The following is a 14,462-nucleotide window of genomic DNA, read 5'->3' as shown; positions in this document are numbered from 1 at the left end:
ATTCTATGATTCTATGATTCTATGATGTCCCTCGTACTTCTCTTGCACCAGGCTTTCATGCTGTCTTCCAGGGTTGTTCGGTGCTACTCATACCTATCTGCCCACCTTCTTCCTGAGTAACAGTTTGCTTTTGTCCTGGCAGGTGATCGAGTGGCCATTGAGCCTGGCGTCCCCAGGGAAATGGATGAGTTCTGCAAAACTGGCCGCTATAACCTGTCTCCAACCTTGTTCTTCTGTGCGACGCCTCCCGATGATGGGAACTTGTGCCGCTACTACAAGCACCATGCCAGCTACTGCTACAAGTTAGTCGGTGCTCCCTCTGCAGAGAAATACATACTTCCTGGGGGGGATTAGCTGAAGCAATTGCCTCTTGGCCCTTCCGAGTATTGCAGTGAGCACTCTTTACTTGAACACAACAGGTTTTCTTGCTTTCTGATCCATAAATAACATGTGTAAGACTCGGATGGCAGCCACTTTGCAAAGGGTTTGTCAGACAGGTGTAGTTTATCCCCTCCGGTGCCAGACATAAACAAACATTTCTTGCATGTTTCCGGGGATGTCACCACTGCTTTAGCCTGTAATTATTTTCCTTTTCCCATTTGCTTCCTGCTCTTGGTTTCTTTTCTGCTGTCTTTTCATGTCCTTGCCTTTTTAGGACTGTGCCTCAAGATATTTATCTGATTCTCTGAGCTGAGCTAACTTTACTGCTGCTCTTCAGGAAGCACCACGTTGACTGCTGACACCTCGCTCTGTTATTTGAAACAAAGTCATCTCTACATAGAGCAGAACAGGAACAGAAAGCAGTGTCCCTGCTAAGCTGCTTTTGTATGTGGCACTGAGTGGCCCTGCTCAGCTGCCAGCGTCACACATCTGTTTTCATATCCAATTCAGCAAGCCTGAGTATGTTCTTAATTGTGGCAGGACTGACACATTTGCTTAAAAGCAAGTCTGTGCTTAAGTGCTTTGGCAAATATGCTAGAAACCCAGATAAACCTTTGCAATGTTATACCTGTATCAGTGCGTTTACACAAGGAGTTAAAAATAATCTAAGGTAGTGGCCCCCTGAGACTGGTCTGCATGTGGAGCTTGTTCTTTCTCAGTCTGTGCAGAGCTGGTACCTCCATGGGCAAGAATTTCCTCAGGATTGGGCTTTGGTGTCTGAAGGGGAAGCGTTCAGGATCAAATCTGTCAGGAGGAGGCACTTGAATGCTCTTCTTACAAGAGTCCTCAGGCAGGAGGCTGTTTCCAAAGCGGATCCCAAGCAGCTGCTGTCAGGATGAGATGCTGGTCTGGATGGGACTACGCACTGTCCAGACCTGCTGTCACTGATTTCCTGTGTGGTGTTAAAATAACAGTTTGTGACAACATCACAAGTTTTTCTTGGGAGGAAGCGACTTGTTTGTAGCTGTCTCTTTCCAGGGAGAGATCTACTTTTTTTCTCCAGTTTGAGTAAATATTACTTTGGCTAATTTTTTTTTTCTTAAGCTGTGACATGCAAAGCCTGGATCTCCCAGGTTCAGATTGGCAACACTGTGGCCGTAGGATGCAGAGCAGATTCCCTGGCATGAAGTCACTCTGACAGCACAGATTTGCTAAGAAAAGGTGATGGCTGAGCTCAGTGAGTTCTGACATATTTGGGCAGGTGTTGTTTGTCCTTCTGCAGGCAGACAGGCTCTGTGTTGGCTACTCTGAGTAATTTGTTGGAGGTGGGATTGTGCTGCAAAGCTGCCCTCCCTGTTCGTGGGGCAGTACCCATACCCCGTAGGAGCAAATGCGATGCCAAACTCTCAGGCAACCAAACATTTGGAGTTAGCCCTTCAGTGCCTCTGAATTTATTTCTGTCAGCAGTTCAGAAGGGTCTCACCCCGCTCTGCTTTTTTCCATCACTTAGGCTAGCTGCATTATGGTGCTGTTTCTGTCCAGAAGGTGTTTGACAGCCACTGCACACATTTTCCTTGGCTGCAGGGAGGGTGCATGCTGGGACCAGTCCTCTGGTTGAAGCACTTGGTGCATCGGGAGGACATCCAGGGTGTGATGGGGAGACCTGGATCTGGCTGCCTTTGCTTTATGTGGCATTGGCAGCAAGATGTTTTCTAAAAGTGTAGACATGAATGATTCAACCCAGATGAAGGGTCTGGGAGCTCCCTGATGGGTCCCAGCCATGGGGCAGCCTTCGAGATGGTATGTACACAACTGTGGCACTTATTCCAAAGGGAATGAGCAGCAAAGGAGTTTTCGGGTTGACTCACCAAGTACTGGAGAGATGGTGTGGGAGAATTTGTGGATTCCTGTGCTGGGTGCTTAGGCAAACCTCACTGGTAAATGGTTGAGGTGTATTTGATGCTGCTTCAGAGGAGGGAAGAAGGCAATATAAGCTCTTGAAATGACCTCCAACCCTGCATTTCTCAGACCAAGGCTGAGAGTATATTTTGCCGCTGTGATTTAGACCCATTTTTGGTCGTGGCTTTCCTCATCACCCTCATAAACCTCTTTGGTGATTGTTGCTTGTGTCTGGTTCTTGCAGGCTTCCAGATAATGTCACCTTTGAAGAAGGAGCCCTTATTGAGCCTCTTTCGGTGGGAATCCATGCCTGCAAAAGGGGAGGAGTCACGCTGGGAAGTAAAGTCTTTGTGTCCGGCTCTGGTATGGTGAACTGTCCTGGGTTCAGCTGGGATAGGGTTAATTTTCACAGGAGCTGGGAGGTGGCCATAGCCAGAGGGATATTCCATACCATGCTGGTGTCATGCCTGGGATATAAGGGGAAGCTAGCCGGGAGAGGGGTGGGCGTTTTTGTGCGGCATTTTTGCGGTGAGGTCTTTCCATTGTGTGTTCACTCTATAATCCTGGTTTGTTATAATCTTCTCTTTTTCTCGTGTTGTATTATTAAAATCTGTTGGTACCTCAGCTCACGAGGTTCCATCTTTCTCCCATGTTATTGGGAGGGGGCAAGGTGGGGGGGAAGGGAGCAAGCACGTGGCACACGGTTGCTGCTCGGTCCTTACCCACGACATGAACGTATTCAGACCTTGGGTTTTCTGCCTGCCGTGGCATGGAGAGGGATGGACAGGGTGCAAAGCTGTGCTTCTAAGGCTCCGCTGTGAGCATGGGTGTTGTCGTTTCAACCCATCTGGCAGGCAGACACCCCGCAGAATTACAGGGATGCCATGAGGGACCTTGAGGCTGCCAGTGGTCATGCTGCACTGGAGTGCTGCATTTTGAGCAGCCCAAGTGCAAAGCGCAGGGTCTGGGTGTGCTGAGCCTGATGACTCGAGGGAGCAGAGGAGCGGGTGGTGTTTTCCTTGTGGAGTCCCTCATGTAGCAATAGCTGCTCTCTCAACCACTGGTCTCACTGCTCTGGGATGGTGGTGATGCTGTGATCCCAGAGCTGGAAACACAGTCAGAGTCTCCTTTAGCCCAGGAACATGCTAAGCTCTGGGCACGTTCTGCGGCTGGTGCTGTCTGGCAGTTGTATATGTTCTCTTTCTCCCATTGTACCCAGGACCAATTGGCCTCGTTAACGTGCTTGTTGCTAAGATGATGGGCGCAGCGGCTGTGGTAATTACAGGTAAGGCCTTTTAAACCGTTAAGAGTGTGCCTGTTTCCCACAATACAACATTTTGTCTAGTTCCACATTATTCCTTCAAGGTAGCTGCTGAGGAAGGCAGCCCAAGCACAATGGAAAGTCTCTTTGTGATTGAGGTAGTAGTCTGGAGGGAATCCTAAGAAACACCTCATTCCCCAGGACAAGACTTTGATCTTTGCACTAACTGGAATCTGTAAGAAGGTGCAGGTTGCAACTGGTGCTTCTCTGCTAGGTTAGCAGACCCGGGTAATAACTTCTGCTTCCTAGCACAGACAAGTTGTGCGGATGGAGTAGCTACTGTGTTTCAAGGAGAATAAACCAGAGGCTAAGGAGTGGTCTTTGGATCAAGCTTAGAGGCCTTTTTAAGACTTTGAGAAGGTCTTTTGGGAAGAGGCAATGCATCTGTATAATAAAGCACTGAGTTACAGAAGCTCCACTTGCTCCTGGTGCATCTGATCACTGTTTTTTTTTTTTTCCAGTTTTGTGCTCTTCTGAGCACAGCTTTGTGTTTTGCCTTTGGCTACTAGATCAAGCCTTGAGGTTCAGGTTTTGTCTTCTCTGTAGTACTTATAGACCTTGGTTATATCTGCTTCTAGTCTCCACCTAGGTGTGCAGAGAAGGCAACACAGCGTATTTTATACTCTGTTTGGAGGTTTGCTCTGAGCAGGTTTTTTTCTTCCCCTCGCAGTGCTGTGTGATGACCTGGACACATGTTTTCACAGTCCATTCTGTGTTGAGCCACATTGTCCCTCTCTGGTTCGCTTCTGCTGCCCTTCTTTCTGCTGTCCTGATATGGGTTCATTTTCCACTGACTATCCGCAGTGACTGAAATGACCTTTTCAGGGTCCCTGCTTTTTCAGAAATGGTCCTTGCTTGCATAACTCTCCCCTGAAGGTTAGTCCAGTGCCACTTACTGCCGGGTTCTTGTCTAGCTGTGCCTGGAAGGCTGCTGAGGATGGAAATCACACCTTTCTGGGTACCTGCTCCAGGATTGCACCACCTCCTAATGAAGAAGCTTTTTCTGGCGTCCACTCACAAACTGTCATTTGGGGTTATTTCCCCTCATATTGTCTGCTAAAATGAGTCTCCATCCTCTTTGCAGCTGCCCTTCTGGTTGTTTCAGAGAGTCATGTGATCCCCGTTTTCCTTCGCCCTGCTGACCAAGCCCAGCTCCCTCCGCCTCTCCTCAAAGGTCAGGCTCTTGTCCATGTAGCTTGCCCAGAAGAACAGAGGGCTGGAGTAACCTCAGGGGGTTCCCTGGTTTGGACAAACCTGGGATGTGGACAGGGCCTGCAAGTGTTGTTTCCACTGCTCTTTGATCCTTCCGAGCAGTGGTGGCTGGGAGGAGTGGTTACGGGTATGACTAGACAACGAGCACAGGTTTCTGTGATGTTTTTGGGCCAAAGCCACAACATGGACCTTTCAGAAGGCTGTTACTCCACCATCCACACTTTGGGCCAGGTGTATTTTTGACCTCTCTATTACTGGGTTCCCATCCTTGGGTTGAAAGACAAAATTCAGGTCCCACCCTCTTGCCTTTGCAGAAGCATCTTTCAGTAGTAGCTCATGTCAAAACCTAAGGCAGATTGTTATCTTCTCCTCCCTAAATCCTCTTGCTACCGAATCCAGGATTTCTTGCTCTGCTGGCCCCACCCTGCAGGCGTGTGCTCAGTGGACGTGATCAGTCCAAGCTTTAGATTTTGTGAAGTGTTGCCATTTGAGGATGATGGTTGCTATAGCAGGAAAAGCAACTCTGCCTCTTGAATCATGTATGAAGAACCTTGCTGCTGAGCTGAGCTGGCACAAGGGCTGGTGGGTGACCCGATCCTTGGGTGGGGAAGGGCTTGGTGAGCTGGCAGGGCTTGGTGGGGCTGCTGGTCACCCTGCCGCCCCATTCCTGATCCTGCCTGGATGTATTCTTTCCTGTAAAACTGGAAGCTGCTCTTGCCTTTGCCTGTGGACTGCTCTTGGGGACCTTTAGCAAGCAGGTCTGTGTAGCGTGTACCATAGGGCTCCAGGTGGCCATGGGAAGTTTTGGTACCTGGTTTGTAGGGTCAACAAGCTCAGCTACATGGAATTAACCCCTTCTTATCTTTACACCTTGGCCTAGGTAATGATCCTGACCTGTAGTCATCTCCAGCCTGGGAGGTGTTTGGCTGAGTTGGTCAGCGACACCCATGGAGGTGCTGTCCTTAGTCAAATGTTTGTATGTGACGTTTGCTGAGGAATGGGTTTAAGTTTGGCTCATTGCCACTGGGGATTTTGCTGCCCTTTTCAAGGAACTGCTTTTTGTGTCGGCTTTAGGAGCCAACACCTTTGAGGTCACTGTCTGGCCACAAAGGCCCTCCTGTATTTTGCTACCAGATTCTTTCAGTTCATTGCCCAGAGTTTTTATGACGTGTTTGTCTGTGAGGAGCTTTGTCCGCACAGCACTTAAGGCTTTAAATGTTTGTGTTTGTTTTGACAAGCCATGTGCAAATACAGAAGCATCTAGAAGAGCTTTTTCCTGACCTGGGGAGAACTCACGTCCTACAGCTTCTGTGGAGCATGGCTTTGGCACACCTGGTGTCAACGAATTTTGGAAAGTTACGTCTCTGCTGAGGGGTTGGATCCTTTCTCTGGGACTCCTGGCGAGCGGCTGGCACTGTAGCTAGAGATGAACGTTCAGCCCTACCCTTCCAAAGGCCTGGGTGCGCTAAAGCTTGTGTATCCTCCCAGATACGGCAGCTTGCCTGATAAAAGATATTAGTGCTCCTGATAACCTTTGCTCTTCTCCCTGACGTGCTTTATTCCTGGCAGAGCAGTGTTCTTCCTTTTGAGGCGGGGAAGGTTGGTGTATTTAGTGGCCTGCAGTTGGGTGCTGAAGATGGGTTTGTTTCGTAGTTCCTCATCTCCTCTTCCCTAAGGTCTATGGCTTTCTCCACTCTGCTGCTGAGTGGGTGTGGTTGATATTTATGGCCAACCTTCTCCTGTCCTTCTGCCTTGCTGTGGATATTCCTGTTGCTCTGAAAAGCTGCTTTTCTCCTTAGAGGCCCATAAAAGAGCAGCCTTATTCCCCAGCAAGTGAAGTGACGGTTTGGGTATTCGTATGGCAGTTTTGGGCTGTCTTGCCTTACTCTGTCACTTAATAATTACTACTTAAGGGAAACTATTCCCCTTATGCTATCTAAATCTGAAGTCCTCAGTGCCGGTGCCTCCAGAAACCCTTGACGTCAAGGTCAGGAAAGATGAATAACTGGATAGAGTTCAACTCCCTTGTGAAAGAATATCAATATAAGAAGGGTGCGAGCTTCAAGAATATTTGCCTGCTAAGTTGGCTCATAAACCATCACAAGAAGCTTAAATGTAATTTGATAACTTCCGTGAGAGCAGAGATACAGGAATTGGCTACTCTTAGTCTGGCAGCCAAAACTTTAATTAGCTCCAGTGGCCGGGCAGTGAAAACAAATGTCTGACCAGAGGTGAGATGCAACCCTTTAATTGTATAACTGACCAGTTTCCCAAGACTTGTGTGTAGTTGAGCCACAGTAAGGTGTAAAATCTGAAAGAGTTGGTCCTTCTCAAGACTCACAAGTGTCTGGAGCTCTAAACAACATGGTAACCTTCTCATTTGATACCCTGCAGATCTGTCAGCTTCAGTAGGTGCTTAGTGGTGATTCACTTAGGCCAGGTGGACCAGGATGTTATCACAATCCTGACGGGTCTGATGGTATTGCTGCTGTGTCCTGTGTGCCTCTCCAATGCGATGGCTTCCTTCCCGAGCAGGTCAGCAAACCAGGGGCCAGCTGTAGGAGAGGTGAGGGCTTTTGCTGCGTGAGAGCAGTTTTTGTGGATACTTTGAAATTCATTGGCTAGCAGGACAGCCTGTCTCTCCAGGACACTGCCTGTGGATGTATTCCTGCCAAAGAGACAGTATAAAATATATCAGCAAGTGGGCAGATACTGCAAACAGCTGAATCCAGCTATCTCTGCGGCACCCTGGTGTTTTGAGCAGAGTGCTTCATGGGCAGTTCGGTCCATTACTGGGAACACCGTTGAGCCCCTCTGATCTCTTTGCTGTACACTGAGATTTGGCAGACACCTGCCATGCCACGCAAAAGTGCTACTTAGCTCTTCAGATGCCTCAAAAATAGCAGCTCTTGCTGCCTGGGAGGTCTCTGAGCACAGCTCTGCTAGCAGAGGGTCGAGCATGACCGTACACGCAGCTGGAGGCCCAATGCTCAAACCTGGGGAGGGACAGATGTGACTCATGCCCTCTGCAGCCACAAGAGCCCACGTTGAGGCTTTTGGGATGATGCTGCCCTTACTTTTCAGCCTTAGCTTTTCCTCCTTCATATGCATTTTATTACTTTCACTTCTTGAAACTCCCTCTAGAGATCTCCTGGGTGCTCATCTCAGTGGATGTGCCCGCACCTGGCATCCCAAGCCCTTCTGCTGCTGGTGGGACATGTCCATCACCTGCCCTGTGTCATGCATAATGTCACATTCGCTGTGTGATGGGCAGGGCAGGTCCTCTGACCTGGCTTCCTCCCAGCACTGGGGCTGAGTCAGAGCAGCTCACATCAGAGTAGCGGCCTTGTTCTCCTTCTCTTTTCACAGAATCACAGAATCACAGAGTGTTAGAGATTGGAAGGGACCTCGAAAGATCATCTAGTCCAATCCCCCTGCCGGAGCAGGAACACCCAGATCAGCTCACACAGGAACGCATCCAGGCGGGCTTTGAATGTCTCCAGAGAAGGAGACTCCACCCCCTCTCTGGGCAGCCTGTTCCAGTGCTCTGTCACCCTCACTGTAAAGAAGTTTTTCCTCATATTCAAGTGGAACCTCCTATGTTCCAGCTTGAACCCATTGCCCCTTGTCCTATCACTGGATGTCACAGAGAAGAGCCTGGCTCCATCCTCCTGACACTCACCCTTCACGTATTTATAAACATTAATTAGGTCACCCCTCAGTCTCCTCTTTTCCAGGCTAAAGAGACCCAGCTCCCTCAGCCTTTCCTCAGCAGGGAGATGCTCCATTCCCTTCATCATCTCTGTGGCTCTGCGCTGGACTCTCTCCAGCAGTTCCCTGTCCCTCTTGAACTGAGGGGCCCAGAACTGGACACAATATTCCAGATGCAGTCTCACCAGGGCAGAGTAGAGGGGGAGGAGAACCTCTCTTTTCCCTTGATGTTTCCCCCTATCCCCATCTTTGACTTCTCTGAAGATTGCATCCCAGTGAGAGCAGTGGTTTATTCTTTGTTGTGAGTATGCTGTGTATCCTGGAGACAAGTGTGCCCCTGGCAAAGGCATCGAAGCCTAGGACCTCTGGCAGGGGACATCGCCCACCTCTCAATCTTGGGTCTAGGAGATCTTGGCTGGTACATCCTCCTGCGATCCAGGGCAGGCACAGCAGCATGCCAGCACTTGCCCATGGCTGTTCCTGCCGCAGTTCCTGTATCGATGTGCACACCCTTTGGAGTTAAGCTTGGCCTTCGAGTTTGTCTTGGCACACTCTTGGTGCTCCTGAAGTACCAAAGAGAAACTGGGAGATCTATGAACTGATGTTCTTAGAGAGGAAACCCCTCGCGTCTAGCGGTGACAGCCGTTCCTTTGCTTGGACATTGCTTTGTGTGATGTGGGTCTCATCTTTATACTTTAACCTCTTTGAAGCACAACATCAAGCTTTTGACATCTCCTGAGTTGTCCTCATTGCTTGTCCTTCTCTGCCTGACCAGAAAAGTGAGCAGGTCTCTTCTGTGGGAAGCCCTTTGGTCTGGGTCGTCTACATAAATTTTTGAGAAGGTATTAGTGGGCTGCAGTTTCCCGTCATAGCGAGTCCAGAGGAGGCCATGAAGATGGTCAGAGGGCTGGAGCACCTCCCCTATGAGGACAGGCTGAGAGATTTGGGGTTGTTCAGCCTGGAGAAGAGAAGGCTCCGGGGAGACCTAATAGGAGCCTTCCAGTGCTGAAAGGGGGCTACAGGAGAGATGGGGAGGGACATTTTACAAGGGCATGTTGTGACAGGACGCGGGGTAACGGTTATAAGCTGAAAGAGGGGAGATTAGATTAGATATTAGGAGGAAATGTTTCCCTGTGCGGGTGGTGAGGCAGTGGCCCAGGTTGCCCAGAGCAGCTGTGGATGCCCCATCCCTGGAGGGGTTCAAGGCCAGGCTGGATGAGGCTTTGGGCAACCTGGGCTAGTGGGAGGTGTCCCTGCCCATGGCAGGGGGGGGACTCAATGGTCTTTAAGGTCCCTTCCAACCCAAACCATTCTGGGATTCTATGATTCTGTGATCTTGTCCTACCACGTACCAAATGCTGTCTTCTCTCCTGAGACAGTTGACAGCTGGCCACCAAACAAGGTGATCTGTTGAGACATCAGATGGGGGTAGGAAGCAGATTGCAGGCTCAGGTTCTTTCTCCCCTTCTGCTTCACATAACACTCCGGTTCTTGACTTATTTTGTCTTTCCCCAGATTTATCTGCCTCTCGCCTGCAAAAAGCCAAGGAGGTGGGGGCAGATTTCACCATTCAGGTGAAGAACGAGAGCCCGCAGGAGGTAGCCTCCAAAGTGGAAAGTCTGCTTGGCTGCATGCCCGAGATCACTGTGGAGTGTACGGGAGTGCAAGCCTGCATCCAGGCTGGCATTTATGTGAGTACCACTTGTCCCCTGGGCAGAGCAGTGATGGCATTGCTTTTCCTCTTTCTGGGATGCAGCAGTGAATGACAGTTATTTCTCTCCCACAGTGTTTAATTTCAATGGCCTTGGTGTGGGGGAGAGAAGGTGCTCATTAGAGAACAAATTAAGACAGATAATTAAAGAGTTAATGTCTTTGCAGACAGCATGGAGATAATTGTCTGATTTGATCCTCAGGTGCTTTACCACTTACCAAAGAGACTACAAAGTAAGACCCTGAAACCCAAGCCTGGCTACACAGCAGTGTCAGGCAGCTGGTACAAGTAGGGCAGCATCTTTCATTAAGTTGAAGTTATGTCCAAGTAAGGAGAATAATTAAGAAAATTAATTCCAGCAGGTGAAGAAAGCCATTAAGGAGGGGATGTTTTGCTGCTACGAACTGCCTCACGGGAGGGTGTGGAGAAGGTGGTGCAGAGTTTCACAATGACAGGACAGGAGGCAAATGGGACAAGCTGCAAAAAAAGAAATTCCAGTGGAGCATCAGGGTCTTAGTTTTAAAACTCTCCCACTGAAATCTGAAAGTACTTTTCCTAAGTGTCAGTCCTTTCTCAGAATGAGATTTAGATACCAAAATCCTTCAGGGATTTTTGAAAGATTGCTTTTAAGCTTTGTTTGTTGTATGTTTCACACTTCTGCGCTCCTGACAGCATCCTGCCTCTCCCCTGGCTTCTCCGCTGTGCCCTGAACAGTCTATTACAGCCACAAAATATCGCTTTATTTTTTTATAGACTTCTGTGTAGACTCTGGCAACTGTTTTTTGCAAAATATGACATATTTCTGTTTGTTCTCCAGGCCACTCGTTCTGGTGGGACCTTGGTGCTTGTGGGGCTGGGGCCTGACATGGTCACTGTGCCCATTGTGAACGCCGCCGTGCGAGAGGTGGATATCCGGGGGATATTCCGCTACTGCAACACGTGAGTCTCATGCAGGGTGGGCTGATGTGTCTCCAAGTCTGTCCTTAAGAAATTCCTGCTTTCTACAAGGAGAGAGGATGTGGAAATGGTTGGTTTTCCTCATGTCACTTGGAAATACAGACAGACTGACTGCCGTGTCCTGCATTTTATGCCTTGGTTTCTGGACGAGCCTTGCACTGCACAGCAGCCCAGCTGGTTTGTCCCACTGTCCCGTTTCACACAGCATTTGGTGCAAAGGAAGGAAGAGACCCAACAAACCCTTACTCTGCTGCAAACAAGGAGGCCAAAACGGAGAAAAAAACCAAACCAAAACAAAACCATTTGTGCCTTCACCCTTATGCCCTGTAGAAAGGGAAGGCCAGGTGCTGGAGGTGTTGTGGAGGAGACTGGCTTGTCCACAAGTGTGCTGGCTCATGGCATAGCAGGGAAGAATGTACAGCTTTTAGCTGCTTCAACCCTTCAATCCCTTCTGCTGGGAGATCTCTTAGCAGCAGGTTGGCCTGGCACTGAGCCCCCGCCAATATTTTGTGAAAAGCTGTCTGCCTCCTGGCATCCACCTTCCTAACTGTTATATGGACAGTTTTGAGGCAGGTGGCATGGAGATTCTTAATTCTGAGCAAAGAGTCGAAATCCCAAGTGCCACATCTGGTGTCAAGCTTTGCTGGTGGTGCCCGGCTCTGCTCTCCTTGCTGGTCGTGGAGAGAAATCATATCATCAATCTTGTTGGAAATCAGCAAATACTTGGGTGAGCAAGAGCCTTGTTTAGTCTTCATCATTTTCCTGGAGCTGAAGGTCTATCTGGAGCCAGTTTGAAGGTGTCTGTGCTCCCTGCAGAGAACTGGACTGCGCTGCTCCTGGACAGGCAGGTCTTTGAGTGTACTGAAAGCTGGCCTTGCCCTGAAGGCAGGAGTATCTCCGCTGTGCTCTCTTCGGTCCTGTTCCCCTTGGGCAGGGCTTGAGACCCAGCGCTGCACACTCGCAGCCAGGTTTCTGCTCTATTCAGAGCTGTAGGTTCTTGCTAGCGGAGCAAGAATCTGCTTAGTCTGTAGAGGTTGTTTTCCAGGAAGGACTTACGAGATGTAGTCAAGCTCCTTCTTAAAATGAGAAATGTCTTTAAGTAGGTGGTTTGGGAATTAGATTAGATGCTGCATGCCTGTGTATCCCCATCCCTCTCACTTGGACCATTCAAATGGAGTGGCAAGGCAATCAAATTTCATGAGTCTCCACCAAAGAAGCAGTTGGAAGCTGACTGAGACTTTTCCTTTCTTCTCCCTTCACTGAATCCCTGAGTTTGAGCTCCACAGTGATCAGTCTGCAAGCAAGGAGGCCGGGAGGGAGAGGAGCAGCGCACAGCAGTTTTGTTTTTCTTTCGGTGCCTCGGGAGTACAGTTGTTTCCTGTGATTTTCACTTGCTCAGCATCGTGCACCACCATCTGCATCTAGCAGTGCTGCCTTCTCAGTGCTTGACAGCCCAAAGCAGTTGGCTTGTCCAATCTCCCATGCCTGATGCTTGAGCTTCTCCCTCCAGAAGATTGTTTGTGGGCAAAACTTGGTTGCTTGGTCTGAGGAAAGTACTGTAATGAAACCAGGCTCCTCCGTGCTCTTTCCTTGGGGCTCCAGACTATTGACTGCTCTCATCTCCTGCTCTCTGTTTTCCTTGCAGGTGGCCTGTGGCAATTGCTATGCTTGCATCGAAGCGGATCAACGTCAAACCCTTGGTTACACACCGCTTCCCCCTGGAAAAGGCTCTTGAGGCGTTCGAGACCACCAAGAGGGGCGAGGGGGTCAAAGTCATGCTGAAGTGTGACCCCACCGACCAGAACCCCTGAGGTGCCACCCTGCCTGGCCCTTTCCCCTGTTACACCGCCTGCCTGAGATGCGAAGCATGAGGCCGCAGGAGGCTGATGTATGGCTGTTGCGTGTTTACACAGTCCCCTTATGCAGGCGCTGCTTTGTAATAGAGCTAGAAAATCAAATGATTATGAGGGTGAAGGACACCAAGGGATGCACCATTAGAGTATTAGCAGGTAACTACAAATGAAGAACCAATAGGGAATAGTTTGAATCAAACCACTGCTGTTTGGTTAGAGATGATGGTTCGCACAGTTGGCTCTTCTCTGGCAGACCCCACGCACAGAAGAACCCAGGTGTCTCTGTGTGGGTCAGGCAGAGCCGCCTGCGTGGCTGGGGGGTTTGTCCGTGTGGACGCGCTGCGGGAAGGTGTCACCAGCTGCATGCGTGAAGCGAGGCTGGAGATGCTGGCGCTCCACCTTCCCGCCCCAGCACTGCTCTGGAGCTGTGCTTGCCACAGCTCTTCCCACATGGCAGTCCCTGGGTGCGGGATAGCCCAACGTGAATGTTCCCCCTTCCAGTCCTGTCTTCCCTTGGGGACACTCAGGGACTGTCACAGCCTGTGGAACAAAGCCTGGCCAGCCCATCTGCATATTCAGGTCATTCTCTCCATGCTCTTTGCAAACTGTGAACTGCGGGCCCAAAGCCCAGAGCCCAGGGCTTTTTTGAGGAGTCTGGAGGCCAGCTGGGACCATATCTGCTGTCATTGCCCCTCAGCAGCTCCCTGGGGGGCGGAAAGGACCATGTCTGACTGGGAGCACAGACAGCCCTCTCCTTACCTGGCTCCCAAGGAGGGGCTGCTGTGGGGCTCACAGCTTGCTTTTAGCATGGAGGGAAGCGCAGGTGAGAAGTAAGGGGCCAGCATCACTGAAAGGTTTTACCACTGCAAGCAAATCGTAACCTTTTGGGGTTATCAGGCCTGTTTGTGAGCCATGAACGAGGTACTCGTGAGGTAGCAGGTTGCACATAACAAAATTAATCTTTGATTACAGTCACGTTAATTTTAATACTGGGAGATGAGTCCCTCTCTTGGGCCGGTACTGGACTTCCCTCAATAAATGCTGCCTACCTGATCTGTCTGTGTGCAGTGACATGTTGGGTGGGGGGGCTGAAGGGGTCTCTGACTTTGGGCCCTGGGGGCTGTGCAGACCCCTGGGCTGTTGCACTGATGAGGATGAGGGGAAATGGTTTTAAGGTAAAAGAGGGGAGATTGAGATGAGATATTAGGAAGAAATGTTTCCCTGTGCGGGGGGTGAGGCAGTGACCCAGGTTGCCCAGAGAAGCTGTGGATGCCCCATCCCTGGAGGGGTTCAAGGCCAGGCTGGATGAGGCTTTGAGCAACCTGGGCTAGTGGGAGGTGTCCCTGCCCATGGCAGGGGGGTTGGAACTGGATGAGCTTTAAGGTCCTTTCCAACCCAAACCATTCTGTGATTCTAT

At 50.0% G+C, this 14,462-nt stretch overlaps 1 protein-coding gene across 1 annotated transcript; it reads left to right on the top strand.

Annotated features, from left to right (window-relative positions):
* The first annotated feature begins 145 nt into the window (after positions 1-145).
* SORD (sorbitol dehydrogenase) lies at positions 146-13,178 on the top strand. Its single transcript, XM_010083072.1, has 6 exons — positions 146-302; positions 2,525-2,643; positions 3,500-3,565; positions 10,040-10,215; positions 11,053-11,174; positions 12,838-13,178. The coding sequence occupies exons 1-6, from the start codon at positions 181-183 to the stop codon at positions 13,001-13,003; spliced, it is 771 nt and encodes a 256-aa protein (XP_010081374.1). The 5' UTR covers positions 146-180; the 3' UTR covers positions 13,004-13,178.
* The last annotated feature ends 1,284 nt before the right edge of the window (positions 13,179-14,462 follow it).

The sequence above is a fragment of the Pterocles gutturalis genome, unplaced genomic scaffold (assembly GCF_000699245.1).
Source record: "Pterocles gutturalis isolate BGI_N339 unplaced genomic scaffold, ASM69924v1 scaffold16755, whole genome shotgun sequence".
NCBI classification, from domain to species: Eukaryota; Metazoa; Chordata; class Aves; order Pterocliformes; family Pteroclidae; genus Pterocles; species Pterocles gutturalis.
Note: the sequence above shows the minus strand (reverse complement) of the source record. Positions and strands in the feature narration are given on the sequence as shown.